This window comes from Semicossyphus pulcher, unplaced genomic scaffold (genome assembly GCF_022749685.1).
Source record: "Semicossyphus pulcher isolate SPU_LCO1_2020_fin unplaced genomic scaffold, fSemPul1.0.p SCAF_5, whole genome shotgun sequence".
Lineage (NCBI taxonomy): Eukaryota > Metazoa > Chordata > Actinopteri > Labriformes > Labridae > Semicossyphus > Semicossyphus pulcher.
The window spans coordinates 17,420,380-17,441,991 of NW_027211726.1; the positions used below are offsets into that span (position 1 = coordinate 17,420,380).

Genomic DNA, 21,612 nt, shown 5'->3' on the forward strand with positions numbered 1-21,612 from the left:
TTCTAACCGAACTTCAGCTAAACGTTCCCTCTCGATTTTATACAATACGACGCGCCCCCACCTTTTCTTGAAATGTATTGCTGCTTTACAACGTCGCGAACATTCGCCCCAAAAAAACCCCATCATGAATGTAAGTGCCAGAGAAGGCATTTTTATCCCATGTTGTGTTTACACACCAGCAGAACCACCTTTGATGGGATTAGAATCACTAAAGATGTGCTTTAGCTGGCCCGGGAAGCTGCTAGCAGGGAGAATGTGCAGGGATTTATGCATTTTTGATGCAGCGTGGGGAGGAGTGGATCTCTGAAAAGGCTGCATGACCTACTTAGAGAGCTGTGGAATTCAGACGACTCGTCATGCCCACAAAAAGAGAAAAAAATCTTCCTCTCTTTCCCTCTCTCTACGTGTGTGTCAGAGGGATGTATGCAAAGTGTGCTTTCGCATGTTCTTTTCAGCCTGCTGGTGTTCCTGTGCGAGGGCTGTGACACACACACACACACACACGCGCGCGCACACAGCGACTTCATCAGAGTGTGTTCCTCTCTTTACTTTGCATTAGTGTGTGTATCCTGCCTCTTATTTTAAGCCTTTCAGTCTGTTTTATTTAAAAGCCGCTGTAATGAAGAGCCTTCTGACATCCTGCAACACTTCTGCCCACAATCCACTGTGATGGCATCTGCACACACACACACACACGTTCAGTGTTCCCCACACACGCGCCGGACAGCAACGCCTTCTCCCTCTGTCCCCATCTGAGGGAAAAATGCAATTTTCTGTGCGACATGGCCTTGTACACAAATTAATTTTCCTTTGCAGTCTAGCCCCCTTCTCTCCCTCCTCTCTCCATCTCCTCCTCCTCCTCTCTCTCTTTCTTGGTAGCTATGGCAACACAGTGTTGTACGTCAGCTTCTCAAACGAGACGGTTTTGTCCGACCGCTCAGGCTGTCACATTCCTGCTTTACAGTCACCCTGTGGGGCGAGAGGGAGACTCTTATTGCTCCTGTCTTTCTAGTCACCTCAATACAGGCCAGTCAATGAGCGATTCATTAGAAACGACAAGCACTCACCGTCAATGCCTTCCACTCGAGTGTTTATTTGGCCCGGAAATTAGCCATTGTGAGACAAGAGTCGACCACCTGGTTGCCTGGTGTGTGTATGTGTGTGTGTGATTGATGATTGCTTGTGGACACTGTTGGCATGGCCCCCGGCCTGGTTAAACATGCGCCAGGGTTTCTGTGTCTATTTGCGTGTGTGTCTGCATGTGTTGGTGACAGTGAGAGCGTGTGTGCCGGTGACAGAGGACCTCCCGGTTGAAGTGAAGTACTGCTGGTCAAAGCAGGCGAGCTCACACGGAGTAATTGTTGGTCCACCACGTTTAAATTGAGGTGTGAAGTAGTTTAGGGGTCAAAATATTTAAAGCAACAGGTCATATTTGTGAAATGTAAATGATTTTTAGTTTCAGTTGGTAGTGACAGCCATAAGCATTATCCCCCTTGTTAAATAAATAGTACTAATTTGATGTAGTCCAGCTGGGTACCTGTATGGGTTTTGGTTCACATTTTATTATGATCATTAGGGTCCGGAATCGAGTCCCATTCTTACCAAGGGTCTGGGTTCTGCTCATGCTTAAAGGGCCAGTTCGCAGATTTTCATCCTCAGTCCTATCATGCTATTATGGGGAGCTAATGCCATTATGATGGGGAAAAAATGCTGTCAGAATCACAAATACTTTATTAAGGCTTTGGAGGACGCTATCCGCTTCTCCAATGGGCCCTGGAAAACCTCCACCAGACTCTAAATCTAGAAAGCGTCATCTGGCGAAGGCCAGGGAGCTCGCTAAACTACACTTACTCAATCTCGGACGCCCGCCTCTGATGTCATGTCTCGTTCAAAATCGTCAGGTTTGAAATGTAGACTGCAGACCTGAAGATTTTTTAGACGATCCACCTGTATATTCTCGTCGTATTTCTGACTCTGTACCGCTCTGAGCCGTCGCCTGCAGCAATCCTTGACTGGAAAACGGTAGTATTTCACTCCAGCGTCTGTCGCTGGGCCGTTCCTTTCAGAAGGAGGGACGCAATGCACGCTGGGTGTTGTAGGAATGTAGAATGGCCGAAACCAGGAGCTGTTTGTACAACTTTCTCCACAGCTATGGCGCCAATTTCAAATGTTATTGCTTCTATCGATTACAGAGAACACCAGCTTTGACTGACAGTGGCTTTTCCAGGAGGGACTTGCTCCTTTAAGTGTACCTGAGTAGATCCAAGAAGACCTGTGATCGGCGCTGACTGTATAACGTGCATGATGATTAAGCTGATTTAAGATCAGATTACAAAAACAGAAGTAAACAACAGTGAGTTGGAGAGTGATGAAGGATATATTCCTTCCTCTTGAGTGGAAAGGAGCTGAAATAACATAAATATCAAGATTCGAAGAAAGACGACAAGTATAATGTCATTAGATGTCTGAAAACTTGATCCGACACGACATGAGAAAAGGGTCTATTTTATGGACCAGACACGTCCTGCATCTCGGGTCTCCCTCCTCTCTGACATGCACCGGGTTGTTTTATTTTTAATACTGGGGCAGAAACTGGTGGCTATATATTTTTAATAATGATCATGTCAAACTATTTCACTAGTCCATTCTGATTTGTGTCCGTCATTTTGGACCAGTCAGTCCTCTCCTCCCCATCCTTAAACGTACACATTACCCTGTATCTTTTCATTTCACTTGGCTGTCATAATCCATTCATCTTCACTAGCTATTCTGCAGTCCTCTGTGCTCTCCTGTCACTGGCTATTTAATCAATTTGCAGCTAACGTTAATGATTGATAAGCACATTTGCTTGCCGCGTTATGTAAGGCCGCTCTTTTCAAAGCATCCTTTAGAAAAATACGGTTAGGTGATTAACTGAGACATTAATTGGATCGAGCAGAAAACTGCAACGTTAACATCCAGAGAAGATGTGTTAATGATGCAATGCTTACCGCCACGAATCCTCAGTAACTAACAGCCTCCTGGAGCGGAGAGAGAGAGAGAGAAGGATCGAAGAAAGTAGTGGATAGCGAGAGGCGAATTTAAAGAATGAAAGTGAGGTCCTGAATCCAAACAGAGACTAGGCCGGGATTCCTGGGAGGCGGCGTTCTGCTGTAACAAGATTGATGTGCGTGGACAGAAGCATCCCGAGGCTGCACAGAGGGACTGCCTGAACTGTGCGCGGCTGTATCCTACTTACACACACACACACATGCACAGGCCTCCATCCACGCACCCACTCAACAACTATAACAGCCAGTCCACTATGCCTACACTTCCCAGACTCCCATCTGTTTAGTGTGGAATAAACACAGGTGCCGCACTCCTCTCTGCCTTTTCACAAAAATTGTCCATAGATGGTCCTCTTGATTTGGAGAAGGATGAGTAATCTGCCGTTGTTTGTCCTTTTCAGACCTGACTAAATGTCAACAGCAATATCTGCACTCGTTCTCCACTCTCTAAATGGCCGTTATTAAATAGCCAATAGTAGAAAGGACTGCTGGCAAAGTCATCCGAACACAAGAGCGCAAACGTGACTTGTGTGGTGACTGTGGTGGGAGAAGTGCCCTTCTGAAAGACAATGTCAAACTGAAGCTCAAACAAACTTTCACTATGTTGTTACATGTTAGACATATGTGAAAATAACATGGCGCAATGATTGGCAGGTGCAAGTGCTGAGCCTACTCCTATCCTCCTATCAGTTAACCATGATCATGCTACTATAACCTGCAGTGGGTCTATTTATTGTACATATCAGAAGCTGTTTACTGACACTACCTCTACTTCCTGTCAAAAGTTAGGCCTATAAATCTTGCATGCAGGATAAACTTTTAAACAGTTTTGTTGGTGCTTTACCAAGATATTAAAAAATGTCATATATCACGGCCACTGCAGCGTCGATTCTAACCACTCTTTGTATCGTCCGTCAGATTATGGAAATGCTTTGTTAAAAGTGCTGACCCTGTCTAACACAACTTACTTTAAAGGCCATGTGCAGACGCTGCTTAAATAACCAACCACAAATATTGAAGCTAAACAATCACAATTTTTGTAATCTGGCAGAACTTGGATATGGATGCACATGTGCACAGGTACACACTTTAAAGTGATAGTTTGACATTTTTTGATGTACACTTATTTTTCTTTCTTGCCGAGAGGTTCATGAAAAGATTGATACTACTCTTACATTTGCAACTGCTAGCAGCTTGTTAGCTTAGCATAAAGATTGTGAACAGGTGGGGAAAACCGCTAGCCCTTACAGTGACAACAAGACTTCAGTCCATCCATCCATCCATCATCTATATAGCGTGGGGGGTGGAGCCTATCCCAGCTGTCATGGGGCGAAAGGCGGGGCTACACCCTGGACTCATCAGCAGTCATTCACAGAGCCGCAACATAGACAGACAACCTTTCACGCTCACACCAACGGGCAATTTTAGAGTCACCAATGAACCTAACGAGCATGTCTTTGGACTGTGGGAGGAAGCCGGAGTTCCTGGAGGGAACCCATGCACGCACAGGCAGAACATGCAAACTCCAGACAGAAAGGCCCCCTACGTCGGAATTGGAATTCAAACCAGGAACCTTCTAGCTGTGACTAACCACTGCACCACTGTGCAGCCCCCTTCAGGAAGTCATCCTTCCAAATAATGGTCTGTTACATACCCACATAAAACCACAAATGATTGTTTTCACATTTCAAAGAGATAAAATTTAACATTGTAATTAAGCTTTGGAGGTCTGTAAGGCCAATTTTGTTCCCCTTGTGCGAACCACCCTCATATACATTCATACTGAGTAGACAATGATCATGTTTCCTGTACCACATATCAGCCTGAACTAACTGTACACATACAGCTCTGTCTCCAACTAAGAGACAGACAGACAGAGCAGTACCTTACAAGCAGACACACAAACACACACACACCAACCTCCTGCACTCTTCTTCACAATCATCTTTCCATGCCACTCGACCCCTGTCTCTGCTGGGTGACTGAGTAGACCGTCACACTCTAGTTTGTGTGTATTTCAACTATATTATAAAAAGGTTTCTCATCTCTCTCTCCTCCTAACCTGGACATGACTGATGGTCTCCTCTCCTGCAGACAGCATTATGAGGTAAACAGACTGGACAGAGCTAATAAAAGTAGAGGATGGGACTTTTAAATGTGAATTATATGATCGCGGAGGTCAGCGATATCCAGCAGGGCTTTTATATGTATGCTTAAAGAAAACTTTCTCATAAAGATTGAGAAGGAGATGGAGAGAGAGAGAAGAGAGAAGGTATTGATTGGGACAGAATTTTCACACAGTTGTTGTCCATAAAGCTTTAATATTCCTGAATGACAAGAAATCTGACAGATTTAATATTCTCCCTCATTATTATTGTAAGTTATGTGCTGCTTCAGTTGAGAAAGACTCTGAACATAATCTAACAAGTATCTCGAAGGGTAGCAATTTTTCATTTTGAGTTCACTTAGGGTCGTGCTGTCAGTGATAAAACAGAAGAGTTTTTTTATGCGGAACGCCTTGAGTCAAAATCGACTATGGTGCATTTTATAGCAGCAGATATCACGACTCCATAAATCAAGAAGACTAACGAACAGACTTGCAGAAATTTCTCTCTCTCTTTGTCTCTCTGCAGCAGTTCTGAACACCTGCAGACCAACAAACAGTTTGCATTTACCACTGTACCCTAAACCAAATTCATTTGCCCCACCTTTTCCTCTGTTTCCTGCTTTTCCATGGGCCAGGAAACTATTCAGTTGATGATATGCACTTTCTTCCTCCTGCACCCTGTACATATCAGCCCTCTACCAATCTCAAGCAGTCACTAGTTCAGAGATATACACCGATCAGTCATAACATTATGACCGCATTCTGAATATTGTGTAGGTCCCACTTTGGCCCTGACCCGTCGCGGCATGGACTCCACTAGACCTCTGAAGGTGTGCTGAGGTATCTGGTACCAAGACGTTGGCAGGAGATTCTCTAGGGCCTGTAAGTTACGAGGTGGGGCCTCCATGGATCAGACTTGTTTGTCCAGCACATCCCACAGATGCTCGATTGGATTGAGATGTGGGGAATCTGGAGGCCAAGTCAACACCTTGAACTCGTTGTCGTGTTCCTCAACAACCTTGAACCATTTTTGCAGTGTGGCAGGGCGCATTGTCCTGCTGAAAGAGGCCACTGCCATCAGGGAATACCGTTTCCATGAAGGGGTGTACTTGGTCTCCAACAATGTCCAGGCATGTCAAAGCAACATCCACATAAACAGCAGGACCCAAGGTTTCCCAGCAGAACATTGCCCAAAGCATCACACTGCCTCGGTTGGCTTGCCTTCTCAAGCCTTGGCAGCCCATGAACCTGTCGCAGGGTCACCGGTTTTCCTTCCTTGGACCTCTTTTGGTAGGTACTGACCACTGCAAACCGAGAACACCCCACAGGAGCTGCAGCACCATTCGCAATGGATGGCAAATTCTGTACCAATCCATCTGATAGCTCTTGAGATATTCAGTCTGGATCAAAGTTGTACACCCATTCAACAGGCTGACACTGTCATCCACAGTAACGCTGCTACCTTTGCTCAAAACATCTGAACCAATCGGAGCCTATGTCATGATACTTGTGCAGTCAATAATGAGTGCTGTGGATAGATATGACAGGAACAACTGTTTTGACCGGACCAAACAAGGAATCTACCTCTTCTTTTACTTGATTTAATGCATCCCTTCAAATAGTAGTCACCACTACTTTCCCCTCAGTCCGGCGTTTCCTTGACTCACACTTTGGTCCGGCCTCCTCACTGCTTAGTGCAACATGTTCCAGCTGTTGTCAGGCCGTGTCAAAAGCACAACAACCTGTAATAGGCTTAACACAGCGTCTGCGTCCTGCACGGCACAGATTGCTAATAAAGGCGCAATGTGTTCACTGCGATTTTAGTACAACTGGCCAATTTGTACTTATCTCTGATTCGTGAGTGAGCTCATATGTGTGTGGGTACGGTTGTCACACATTTATTGACGGATGATAATTTCTCTGGTGCATGTCTGCGTTCGACAGGGGGAGACGTGTATGTGTGTGTGGAAGAGACAGTAAAAAAGCGAGAAAGAGACTTGTCACCACCGAAGAGGCTTCCAACGCGCCATCATGGTTATCCTGGTGGCCATCTGAGCGCTCCAGAAAGCGAGGGATAGATTGAGTGCAATAACAAGAGGCAGACTGAAGGGAGAGAGAGGCAGAGAGGAGGCATTGGAGGGCAAGCAGTCGTCAGCTTGAGCAGCCCAGTCAGTCTGTCGCAGTGGATTTAAAAGGCCGGTTTCTCCCCAGACAAGTAACAGGTTCTTCAATTCCTCTTCTCTGTGTTGCAGGCACGCAATGTGAAGGAAACAGATTGAAAAGAAACAACTCCATCACTCCTTTCTGCTCTCAATTTTGCTTCATCCACTCTCTTTCTCAAATCAATGTGTACTCTCTGCGTATACTCCGGGGCCCGCTGTCTAAATGTTACCACAAGGAGCCTCGATGCTTGCTGCATTCATCCTCCCCTCTTCCTCCTCCATTCTTTTTGCCTTTTTCCAGCATCGAGCATTTTTACATTGCTTCCTATGGTCTGAATTACCTGTCAGCCATGTCTTCCTGGTCATTTAGAGAGAGAAAGAAAAGGCCTGGTGGGCGATATGTTACACCCCAGTGGACCTCACAATTGCCTTGGGGCTCATCGATGGGGAACAAATAGCTGTAGCTCCTTAAAGATCTTACGTCTCTGTGTGTAATGATGGTGGCAGGCGAGATGAGGCTGCCGCTGCTGTGCAAAAATTCAGTCAGCAATGGAGAGTGTTGACCTTAAATGCCTTTGAACGACCCCAGTGAACCCAAGGGAGCTCTCCCTATCAAATTGCTATTGATGTACTATTAAGATAATCAAATGTAGTGTACTAAAGCTATATTTCCTGTACAGCGAAATAGAGAAACTTTGCTAAACTGTTGCGGACTGATTCGTATACTCAGCCGCCCCCCTTCCCCATTCTTCCTCTGCTGATAGTCGTAGGTATTGACAGCCATGACAGAGTTTAGAGGATTAGTTGGGTTGTTACATGGGGAAATAGATAATCTCCTTTAGATCTGACCTATTGGCTGCGCCCTGCTGACTCTATAGAGCTTTATAATACCAAGCATACGTTTTTGCAATCGCTGGATTCAGCCCGGGCTCACTTTCCTCTCCTGGCTTTGAGATGTGAAAGTAATTCAATGAGGAGTGCATGCAGGAGGCAGGTGTAGCTGTTGGTGGAGAGCAGATCTTTGCATGTGCTGCAATGCTGCTGCACTGAGAGAATATATACAGCATGAAGGCAGGATGGATGAATACATGTGTACCTGGGGATGCATTGAAGCTTAGGGGACTTAACATACCAACATCCGCCTCTGATACAGCCTGAAATGTATCAACAAGTAGACCAATTGTTGTACGATCCGTCACCATAGTTTATAAGACAGCCAAATAAATCACCTCGTTTCTTCTTCTACAAAACAGTGGTGTACACAACAATGATATATATTACAGCTGCCTTCGGAGGGTATAATTGGTGATAGAATTGGATCGATGCATTGACTGCCGTACTCGCGCACGTTTGTAAAAGATAAATGTTCTTGTAATGGAAGATTCTGTTTAAGGGAAGTAATGTTTTCACCACAGACATCTTGTTCACACAAAGCCTTCATACAGTAAACACACAGTTTAAAGTGTGAGTAAGTGACATCACTTTATCCTAACAAATGAAGCAACAACATGTACACAAAATGAAACCTGTGAAGAGGAATTCTTGAGGATTCTGTTCTCAGTAATCACCTGTGCTGTTGGCCCTGTCATGAATAAACGCAGCGTGTGAAGAGCAGATTGCATCTGACATCAGATCAGGCTCCCCCCTCTCTGTTTCCCTCTGTTGTTCTCTCCCCCCTTCCCTCTCTCTCCATCATACTCACACGTGTGTCTGTGTGAGTGTGTGTGCAGTATCGGGCCTCAGGTTGCCGATTTTGTGTGCAGTAATTTGCCATTAGATGAGGGACAGGTGCAGCTGCCTCTGTTTGCAGCGCTAACAAGGCATTTCATCATGGTTAGCTCCAGCCTGGCTCTCTGATCAGCTCTTGTTCTTTACACAAGATCACACACGTGCGCACACACATATACACATACAGTACAGAGACACACTCTGGTGGTCTCCACATGTAGAGCTGGTTAGAACAGATGGTTTGGTTCAAAAACTCTAGGTTAGGTATTCTGTTGTATGGATGCATCTGTGCAGTTAAATTACTGCAGGAAATAATCAATTTGCCTGGATAAAGTCGGCCATACGTTGATGATGATGTGTTGGTTGTCGAAGTTTGGGAAAAACATCTTAAAATTCAAGAGGGTTGAGTCATTCATAGGCCTGCGTAGACCAGTAAGGCCTGTCTGGTCTACAGAGGATCTCCAGCTGTTTCCACCCATACCCTTGCATCACCAAACACCGCTCCTGTCGTCTAGCAACAGGTAGCTAGCTGGCTAACGTCACATAACTCAACCTATTATTTTAAAGATAATTTGTTTAAAGACCTTTTTTTGGTTAACATTTCTATCGCTAGCTATTCAATTGGAACCAAAAACTATTTTTTTAATTGGTGTGCAATGAATCCCGGGATCAATCGTGGCCCTGGAAAAGGAGGACGTTATTTGTCAGCCACATTTTGAAGGCTCTAAAGGAGCTCTAAAGGAGCCTTCTAAATGGGACAGCCTTCGACGCGCCGCTGTTACGCACTCGGCCTTCAAATACGTCTTTCGTGGGATGCGGCCCCTGAATTAGAACACAGCTATTGTCTTACAACCAGTCGTCCTTCCTGTATTTCAGCTTTGTAATTTCCCTGTCATGTAATTATTTGGCTAGGCTATGTCTTCAGGACATTTAAATGAAAATCAATCATATCGTAAAGATGACAATATTTCCAGTTAGTTTAAATGATAGTGACATTGTTGATCATTGAATTGATATATCTATCCATATTGATAATATTCTTTCTCAGCCATGGAATTCAAACCATGTTCTGCAGCTCCAATCAATATAAATTATATTATTATATGAATAACTTAAACATGTGACGACTAATTGATAAATAGCTTAAACTAATGACTACTAGTAGACCGGGAAATTCAGTCGATGGTTGACCTAATAGTCAAACTGATTGTCACCTCGATCTTCTAATATGAGTAATGACGATCCTCTCCAATTATTTAAAATTGTATAGTTTTAACTTTAAGGTTCTTGTCTGTGCATTTTATCACATCCAGTCAGAGGAGCTAAATTCTCACAGCCTCTGTGATGGTAAAATGACACATAGCTGCGTGCTGACCTTTTTAAAAGAAGAACCGTTTTCCAAGACGTTACAGAATTCTGATTAAAAACATATGATGGATGCAAATAACCTCACGGAACATTAGACAGAGAGACAAAAATGAGCCTCACTCTGACATTACGGGGCGGCTGTTTCCTAACATTTAGCGTAATCGAGTGATTTATCTATAGCACAAAAACAGCCTTGTAATGTCAGCATGTAACGATAAATGAGAAAGGATGAATATTAGCAGCTTCGTGTAAAGGTCAAAGTAAGGGAGGCTAGTGCAGACGATAGATTTAGGAGAGTGTGAAATATACCCCTCCTTTGCCAGCCGTCCCATCACTTATATCTTTTAAACGATGGTGGTATTTTGTGTTAAATCACTGTGATGAAATGACAACTTGAGGTGGAGACATCATGCAAAAAATGAAAGCGTATTGAATCTTGTAACAAGTAGCTTTAAATCCAACGACGGAAATAAAACGTAAGTGTTTTTCTGCGTGTGTTTAAAAGGCAGGAGATGACGCTGTATATTTTCCCTTTATGGATCTCCAACATTAGACAGGGTTATATATACGCCCTCCTCCTGTTTCCATTTCCAGGTTCTTCCGCCATCAGCCCTCACCCCACCATCCCCTCCACACACACACACGCGCGCACACACCTTCCTTGGCTGCATCCCAAGGCGGTCAAACAGATTACTACGGGCGTTAACCCCATCGATCCGCTCCAAATGCCAGGAATTAGATTTCAGACTGGGGAGGAGAGAAATAAAGTGCTGTAGTATTTCTTGCTGCTCGACTTGAGAGTTAAGTGCTGCTGCGCCGTTCCTCGCTGCACCATTTTTCCCCTCAGAACTTCTTTGTGTTATATTTGTCTCACTTTTATAGCTTGTTTGGAGCATATTTCTTGGGGAAAATTGGGATGTAAGATGGAACGTGTACCCAAACCGCTACAGTAAGTGCTTGGGAGACCTTGAAGTAAACATGAATGTGTCAGCGCTGTTGAGTAAGGATATGCAAAGGGGAGATAAATAAATATAAGGAGAGGAAATAGCCTCAGATTTAATATTAAAATGTATTTTTTTTCATATTTTATGGACTGTAGGTAAATCTGCGGGGCACTGTGGAGCCGCTTAGCCACTGAATCACTCTCACTGTCATGAATGACTCCATTGTGGGGTTATAATAGAGGGCAGGTTTATAACACTGGTTGACTCGGCTTTATTAGCTCCCGCTTAATGTCAGGCTAATACGTCTTCACTTTCTCTCCCCTTATCCAACTGCTTGTTCCCCCCTCTTTCTCGCCCCATCGCCTCCACTGTCTCCATGTCTCTTTCCTCTTTGTGTCCCTTTATATCCCCCCTCTCCCTCCCGCGCCGTCTATCACCCATTAAGTTCACAGAGTCTCCATAGCTGCATAAGTATTGATTAATGTCTGACTGGTTGTGCTACCTAATGAGAGGCTAAATATAACCGTGTCTACACCGGCCCTGCCGCGGCCGGCCTCCTCCCTCATCTAGCGCTCAAAGTGAGGATAGTTGCACTGTTGGCATGACAACACAACAGTCAAGGATCTGCGAGCAGTCACAACAGATTGTGTGCGTGTGTGTCCGGCACAAGCAGGAGAGGATGAATGGAGCAGGAGGGAGGAACAGACAACGTGAGAAGCGCGAACGAGGTAGCTTTTTTTGGGGCTTTAATTTTCGTTCACTTCATGTAAAATGAGGCAAGCATTGCAAGTAATTACATATATGATAAGAGCTGACATAATTAGTGGATGAATGGATCAGTCAACCAGCAGAAATAAATCATTTGTGAGTATTTTGATAATCAATAAATCATCATTTATTACACAAAAATTCCTTCGATTTCAAATCTAATCCCGAGCCAATACAAGAACCGCTCCAGTACCAGTTTGATGGAAAAAATAAATACATTTTTAAAAAGCCTTACAGCGACTTCAGTCCATCCATCCATCATCTATACCGCTTATTCTGTTCAGGGTCGCAGGAAGGCTGGAGCCTATCCCAGCTGTCATTGGGCGAGAGGCGAGGCTGACACAACCTTTCACGCTCACACTCACACCTACGGGCCATTGTAGAGTTGCCAATGAACCTAACGAGCATGTCTTTGGGACTGTGGGAGGAAGCCGGAGTACCAGGAGGGAATCCAGGCATGCACAGGGAGAACATGCAAACTCCACACAAAAAGGCCCACTGTGTCTGAACTGGGATTCAAACTGGGAACCAACCTAGCTGTGAGGCGACAGCGCTTACCACTACATGGTGCAGCCCATGCTAGTGGGAGCCATGACATACATAATTGTTTTCTAGAACCACTGTTTTTATAAGAAGAGAGAAGTAGGGGGCGAGCTTTAAAATAGTGGTATCAGATCAGTGCCTTGGTGTAGGGTACCCTTTTCTGATAAGCTCTGCTCTTCACTGTGTTATGTGGTTGTAACCAAGTAAATTTGAGTTTTGGACTGTTGGTTGAATAAGAAAATACAACCTGTTTGAAGATGTTGCCTTAGGCTTTAGTCACTGTAAGGTTGCCTAAGGTCTTAGGATATTATTATGGGAATTTACTATATTGTTACATTTTACTGACCAAATGATTGATCGAAGATAATCATAGATTTAGGGCCTGTGTCCACTAACAGAGTTTTTTCTTTTCAAAGCCATTGCAGTTCAGTGTTTTCAGCACTCAGCTGAGCGCCCTCAGTTGAAAATATTTCAACTTTTGGAACACAGGCGCTCCCTCACTGACCAATCAAAATCATGAAGGGCCGAGATTTGCAATATCAACTTTTGTCAACAACAATGGCGAAGGAGAAGCTAATCCTTTCCTAATTTCCAGGTGTAGAGCTGCTGCTAATGCCAAGACATGACTCCTTTACATTGTTTTTATGTTTTCTTTGTAAAATTTTAGTTGAATAGAAGCAAATATTAAGCAAACAGACTTAATGGTCACTACCAAGAGAAGCGGAAGCGCCTGGCAGACAACTTTCGTAACCTAGCAACAGTAAGTGTTGAAGTCGTGGGTGCTGCCAGCGCAAAAACGCTGTTAGTGGACACAGGCCCTTATCTATACTGAAATTATTATGGTTATATAGAGTATATGACCTATTTATGTCTGTATTGTTCTTAAATGGAAAAAATTAAGCTCAAAGCAACAATGTTTTACACTTTACAAGTTTGCTTTTACAATATCAAGGTTGATCACAGCTTAAGATATGTAAGCACCACTTACACATTGTGATCACACGCATACACACGTGTTAGCCGTTTCTCAATGCTATTCAGACGCTTTAAAACAGTTTGATTTGCTGCAGCTTGAGTGAAGAACATAACCACTCTCTGCCACCTACACCACATTGTCACTCCGTAATAAATCATCTAAAACCTTTAATATCAGCAGGCTCCATTGTGCTCACATTGACAAGTTGCCCACATTTCTTCTCTGTTGCATGGTAACCAAGTGAGAGTGGCAATCCTACCAGCCCACCTTGTTACGGCCAGCTGGAGAGAAATGAATGGTACGAGTATGCAAATGGGATATCTTCTGTGATAGCCTGCTGCTTTATTCAGCTGTGTGGCCGGGATAAGGAATCCCCACTGTGTCTAATCACATCTTCTCACTCTAATTTCACCTGAGGCATATCCGCAATCTCTTCTATTTATGACTGACAATACAGCATACGTTGGTCTCTGCTCTCATGCATAGGGGAAAGCCTATTTATACCAGTAATTGGTGTTCTGTAAGTCAAAATTGAAAGGCTGTTGACTGGGGCGCTGGTTTGGCTCACTAGAGCAGGTGCGCCTTATGCAGAGGCGAAGTCTGTCCTGCATCAGCTGCTGGTTTAACACCTACCTCGGCCCTTTGGTGCATGTCGCCCCCACTTTCTCCTCCCCAGATCTTCACTGTCCTGTCATTAAAGGCCGAAAAGTAACCCTAAAAAGAACAAAATGATGAATGAAACTTAGCACATGATTACATCTGACTGTGGAAAGTGGCTCTAGCAGCTAATGTGTGTTAGCTTCTTAAAAAAAAAGGGCTGAACAGACGAGAGAGAAACAATTGCACACATGTATCAGTCACGACAGACAGATCCCAACATCACAGTCCTACAGGTCCGGTTAGAAGTCTCATTCCTCCACATTCACTTTTTCAATCTGCACCGAGGAGGCCCGGCTCGGCTTTTTGTTCGGCGGGAAATCTCATTCAGTCGCCGCCTGATGGCTAACAAGGTCAAATAACTCTCCAGATGAGATGGACTCTGTCTGAAGGCGCCAACACACACACTACCTGCCATTCAGTCAGTCAGTCAGACAGTCAGTCAGTCCATCTCTCCGTCCTCAATTGAGTGCCAATAACCGAAGACCGAGGCTGGGAGTGTTTACCGCTGATAGGAATATCATTACAAACTGAGGAAATCACAGCAAAACCAGTTAGCCAGCTCATGTAGCAATCAATAGGAACCTACACGTTTCTTTTCCCTCTCCTCCTCTCTCATTTCTCTCTCTTTCCTCCGGTTGCTATAGTGACGTGAAATGGCTGCAGCGCTGGATGAGAGCGGGGGCCTGCTCCTGCAGCCTGTGAGATACATTGTTTTACACGATGGTTTCAAAGCGCACAAGGATTCGATTACAGTGTGTTAGCAGCGTGCAGAGGGCATAACAGCGTGAACATCAGTTAAATGTTACACAGTTCTTCATAAACAGTACAGTGAAATAGTGAGTGTGCTGATTTTGCAGTGCATCCATCACACTTTGTCGAAGTATGACAGTGAGCGAAGCAGCTTATTATTGATTCATTGACTGACTGAAGGACTCACAGATTAGAGCATCTAATGTCTCAGCACTTCCTGGACTATCAGCTCATATTACAGAAATGTATCACGACTAATTCTCCTGATATACACGAGCAGGAAGGAGCCCGAACTGTTGCAGAGAAGTGCAAAGTCTTCATGAGAGTTGGGGCTGAGATTGAGTTTGCAAAGCTGAATTTGTTCCTACCTTTTTGTAACGTTTTAAAATCAAAAGCTAATGTTGCTTCTCTCTTTCTTTTCCTTGTGTCTCTCCGTCCACCTCTTCCCCTCCTCCACCTCCCTCTCTGTGTCTGCAGTGTGACAACGCCAAGGGGCTGAGGGCCTTCTTTGATGCCATATGCTACGGCCCCAAACACCTGATGATCTTCGGCGGAGTCTGCCCATCTGTGACCTCCATCATCGCAGAGTCCTTGGAGGGCTGGAACCTGGTGCAGGTAGGGTTTGTCCAGAATACATCATCTTGTGTGTGTGTGTGTGTGTGTGTGTGTGCGCGCAATATAAATGGCTTTTCTCGTCTTCTGATCACAAGTGCTTTTACACTACATGTCACATTTACCCTTTCACACACACATTAACACGTTGCCTAAGTGCCAATCTGGGGGTTCAGTGCCCAAGGACACTTCGACATGTGTGACTGTAGCAGTCCAAAAAGGTTCATCTTGTCTTCACTGAACTTATTAACACTTTTCTTATCAACAGACAATGATTTTAAACAGTTTTTTACCTTGATGTGTTTCGACTGCTGTCTTCCTGCAGTCTACCTCAGAAGAGTCACGTGATGTTGCTGTGACGTGTCTTTTAAGCTGTTGTTTATGCAGATTTGATTGTCCTGTCAGATTTGACAGGACAGGACGACATGAGAACAGCATCCCAGATGTGGGACAACATTTGGCAGGCTCACACGAGCAACAAAAGAAAACCTAAAATCGAACGTAATGGACCACTGCAAAAAGGAAAAATCCTATCATGAACTGGAAAAGGCCAAGGACATTTGGTCAGAGAGCAACAAGTACCACCGCTGGATCAAGGGGGCTACTGAGATCCGGAAACGGACCCAAAGGACCGTGAACCGGGACGAGGGGGGCATATATATTCCACACCTGGGATGCTGTTCTCATGAAGCGGACATGAAGCGGTTTGATCGTCCTGCATAAACAACAGCTTATAAGTCACGTCACAGCAACATCACGTGACTCTTCTGAGGAAGACTGCAGGAAGACAGCAGTCGAAACACGTCAAGGTAAAAAACACTTTAAAATCATTGTTTATTGATAAGAAAACTATTAAAAATATGTGACTGTAGCAGTCAGGGATCAAACCCACAACCTTCCGATTGAGAGACGACTGACTCTGCCGCTGAGCCGCAGCCACATATATATATATATATACACACTAGCTACTGTAGTTCCAAGCTTGCAGTGCTTAGCGTAGGATTAAATAGACATGCTTACTCTGGAGCACTTACTTATGATTTAAGGTCCCTTCCTGTTTTTGCTTTACTATCAGAGAACCTGAATCCTTCTTAAATGAGTTTCCCAAAGTTTCCACCCTTTGAATTACCGCGTGCAGATAGGTCCTTGGATTTTATAGGTGTACCAACTCGTGTCTTAATCCTTCATTAACCTTGCCAGGGTGAATTTCTAGCTGGTGTTGCTTTAATCCGAAGAATCCGCCTACATTTTACAATCAGAGACGGATTCAAAGTGGTCCAATAAGCTCTTGGGCTTTATATGAAGGAAAGCATCCAAATGAAATGTGTTGTTGTTGGTATAAGCTAATAAAAGTGTAACTACACAGCCCTGTACATACCCTGTAGACATTCATTTTATAGATTTTATCATTCTATTACATCCCTACTAGCTAAATGACTTAGCTTTAGGCATCAAACACCACTCATTCCTGCATCTGGTAAACTTTTGACCCCCAACTCATTGCCCACAGTTTCTTTGCCTGTGTATTTTCCTGCAACACCAAAGAGTGAAAACGCCTCCTTCCAAAGAATTCCATTTGCTGCGAACTCTACAAAGGTTATCAGACACAGATAAGAAAGGAGTGAAGCCTGTGCTTGGAGGAGATAGCGATAATTCAAGAGGCTGCATTTTGAACTGAATGTCACATTACGTGGCATATTTCTTCCGCTTGCAATTACTGTGAATCTGCTGCTTTTCATGTTCCTTTTTTCGCTCGCCGTCTTGTCAGGGTCACTCAAGATTGAAAAGATGGGCAGGATGAGGGAATGAAAGGACGTGTAATTTTTTGTTTCTGTGTTCGCTTCCTTTCAGCGGTAATGATCTCAGACTAGAGGAAAAAAAAAGGGTACGAGCTGGAGTTGAATCTGAAGTGCTCTTAAGTTTTATCTGTGTGGCTTGTGTGTGTGTATGCGTGTGTGGGCTCTCTTCGCTGTTTATTGTCTTGTTTGGGAGTGATTACCTGTGAGAAGTGCAATCTTCTGCTTTGCAGAACAGTCTGCCTGGTACAATGTGTTCCCCACGGTATTTTACCCACCTGGCACATTTTGATTTTAACTCACAGACAAACACAAACAAATACATGCCAGTCTGATCTCAGATACATATAATGAAAGTGCTTGAACATGGAGCGACTGAGAGAGAAATGTAAAGGTGACTGAGAACACAAGTTTTAAACAAGATGGAAGAATATGCAACTGTTGGAATTGTCGTTGCTGTTAACAACAAGCAACCTAACCTAGAGCCCAACCGATATATCATCTGGCAGGTATCATCAGCTAATATGGGCCTATTGCAGATATTTAGTATAGGCATAGATGTTTCCAATATGAGCCGATATGAACTTACATTGCAGAAGACAATACTTACAGTAATTTAAGATGCTTTTCAACCAAAAGTACCAGGAACTTTTAGTTTAAGGAACTTCACTTCAAGGAACTAAATGGTTCCTGTGGCCCATTGTTGTCTGCGTTTCCACAGCGGCCTAAAGTCCCAGGAAGATTATGCAAATCAGGTTAATGATGTATGGAGAAGCAATAAAACTGTATACCGCCAGTCCAGTAGGTGGCGAGAAGAAGAAGATTGACAACAAAGATGACGCCATAAAACGCGACGGTATCATCATTTGTGCGACACTGCAATTAGCCTGTTAGCATGGAGGAGATTCAGCTTGTGCTGTTTTTAAACGTGCTTCATTGCATTGCAAATAGATTCATTGAATCAACACTGAAAAGGAGACGAGCGTGAGGAGCAAAGTCGATTCAAAACGCCCGAAATGGCGGGTGAAATAAAACGCTGCGAGTACTCGATAGGGAAATTTAGACCCTGGTTCCTGCTGTCCTCAAAAGGTTCCTACTTCCTGTGAAAAGTTATCAAAATGCACCTTGAGAGGTAATCACATGAAGCTGATCATCACAGCTGAGCAGAAAATAAGTCTACTCTAGCTTAAAAAAATAGCCGCCATATCGGTAATAAGTGAATTATTCGCCTCTTAAATCAATGCCCTATTAGTCTCAAAAATCCCATATCGGTCACACTCTAGTTGAAACTATTATATATTGAAAAGCTTAGTATCGTAGTATCATATTAACAAACAAACTCATTATTATTTGCAATTATTACTCTGCTGTGTTAAATACTTGATTCTGTTTTCGGTAATTACAGCATTCCCAGGTCTGCTATTTCTCGATAACAGACCGTTGCTATGAAGAACAGACCGTTGCTAGGGATGCAGATCTAATCACACAATCCGAAGGACTAACTGTAATCATATCAATCCGCCGAAAGAAGTCCTGTAAATTTGACGTCGGTCTGTTTACACAGGAAGAAAAAAAAGACGATAACATTGAAGGCTTGTTTGTACATTTGTCTACAAACAAATTCTGGGGCTGTATGATATCAGAAGCTTAGGTTACTACTGTATATTCTAAGATGCAAGATGTCTTTGCAGACCCGAGCTGCATCCTCGTCAAAGTATGACTAACCAAGCAGCCATAATGTGCACTGGAAACCTGCAGGACGACACGTCAGTGGATGTAAACAACACACCAGCCAGCTTTCAGGTGTTATATGGAGCATGAAGGCAGAGTAAGATGGCACCTTTCTCAAGCTGGTCCTTGCAAATCCCAGCTTGATCATTGGCCTCAGCCTCTGCTCCAGCTCTGAGCCCATTGACTTTTATGTGTTCCCTCTGAATGTGTTTCTTTATACCTTGTCGGTGTGGATATATGTGTTTTGAGGCCGTAGAATCGGACAACTCTCCTCTTGAACAACAGTGATGCTCAAAGTAGAATAAAGATTCAGTCTGAAAAGAGAAATTGACAAGTAAAAGAGAGACAGAGGGAAGAAGATAAAACCGAAATGGTTTGATCCGTCTCCCCAAAACATAAAGCGTGCCACATCAGCCGGAAATTGCTTTTAAAACTGTAAACTCTGTCTTCATTTTACACAGCCTTGCCGCCTTGTCTGCAAGACTTTAGTTAGTGTGGAAGGAAAAAGAGAATTTTACATGCTGATGTTCAGGGCCAGGCTCAACAAGCTCATCATTTCCACATCAAAAACAGAGAGCATACAGATACTATCTACAGAAGACAAAGCTGAGAGAGGCATAGATTTGTCATAAAGCCATAAAATAGCTTTCGATCGATCTGTGTTGATGCCTGATGAAGTCAGCTTTGAAAAACTCAAACTTTCGCTTTTTACACACACTGAATGCACTGAGTCATACTTAAAGCAGAGCAGGCTTTACATGGAAGAATCAGAGACAATATTTTATTTTCATTAGAGAGCAGAAAAAATAAATGTTGCCTAAAACCCCCCTTATTAGGGTTGGGGTCATGGATTGATACCACAGACTGTATAAAAAGATGGACGACATGACAGCTCCCTAAAAGTGAAGCCAAAACATCTCCATCGCCCCCTGCTGACTGGCTGCAGTATAGGTCATAAAGCCCGCCTCCTCCATGTTAACAGATGGGACATGAGTCAAACTGTAAAATCATAATACATGCCAAATAAGTCTTTCTCAAACATGGTTTCTGTCATTATAGTTAGTTCTTAACAAGTTCTGACAAGTTTATTTTTAATTAGTTATTTGATGCTGTAAAAAGGATGATTGACAGCTCTGTTGACAAATACGGCTCCTGCATCCGATCTGTTCCTGATTAGCAGAGTAGAAGAGAAACGGTGAGAGGAGACGTAACTAAAACAGTCATTGAAGTTTCAACACCAAGAAGCTGTTCGGCTGTTAAACACGCTGACATGCGGGATCTTTGCTGTTTTTTTCCGCTAAGTTAATTGTGTGTTTTGGTTAGCGGAAGTGGCTACGGCGGCTCCACCTGCTGATCTCTATTGTGCAGCTCTGGCTCCAAATAACGTCACCATCGCAAGATGGCAGCGCCTAACACAGGGGGTATTTTTGCTTAAATTTTGTACAGTGAGAGTACATGGAGATGCATCGTCCATCTATACAGTCAGTCATTGATTGATACCATGATATAATAAAAATAGCAATGGAGAAGAGGAAGGAAGAAAACATGCAAATTAGGAGATTCTTTGACAAAGTGCCACAACTTATAAAGAGAAGGCCATGTGACCAACTGAGACAACTGAAGGGGGCTAGTTTGTGTAGCCGTGCTAGCTTGTCTACTTGTACTATACAACAGGGTAATACTCAGTCAAGCCCCCTTCACTTTTATTGTTCTCTCTCTATGTCTGACAAGCTGTGATTCCACCAATGCAAAAATCATCATCAATATAAGATCAAACTACAGACTTCTATCAAGCAAACCTCCCTCGAAACATTTCATCCATTATGTATATTCATAACTTGCAGTGCATCAGATTTTGTAAACAAGATTTAAGGAAGCCTTCAATATTAATGACCAGTTTCTGTGCAACAGTTCTTTTAGCACAGGATATTTCTCTGTCTCTGATCAGAGTATCCTGCTGAAGAGATAATCGATTATGAAAAGAGCGCCATCCAATGCCAGCAAGGGTAAACATCACTTCTTACTAAAATGTGTGCGTTAAAAGAGAGAGATAAACCTTCATAAAACAGCAGTGTCACACCCACATCCAGTGTGGTCTATAAGATAACCCTCTAACTATAGGGATCTGCCGTGTGCACAGATGGCATGTCACTGTGATCAGATTGCAGGCAGTGTTTTGTTAATCTCTGCATGTGCCGTACGTAAGGATTGACCCGCGTGTGACACTCTCTGATTCTAACTCGTGTCTGCCGTTGTTGCAGAAACGTCTCGTTTGTCGACCTCCCCCTCACCCCCCTCTGTACTTACAGTCACATTTGGACTCGCAGTACTGTACTATGTGCTAAAATGACTGCCCAAGCAAATTAAAATGGTGGATAAGAATGCTTCCAGGGCCAGCGGACAGATGGCGAGGAGCG

General features: G+C 43.7%; 1 protein-coding gene across 1 annotated transcript in view; it reads left to right on the forward strand.

Annotated features, from left to right (window-relative positions):
* The window catches only part of gabbr2 (gamma-aminobutyric acid (GABA) B receptor, 2), a 182,141-nt gene that overhangs the window by 34,866 nt on the left and 125,663 nt on the right, over window positions 1-21,612 (forward strand). Inside the window, exon 2 of the mRNA XM_069680996.1 lies at window positions 15,534-15,671. Within this exon, the coding sequence (XP_069537097.1) occupies window positions 15,534-15,671 (138 nt within the window). The remainder of the gene's footprint in view (window positions 1-15,533; window positions 15,672-21,612) is intronic.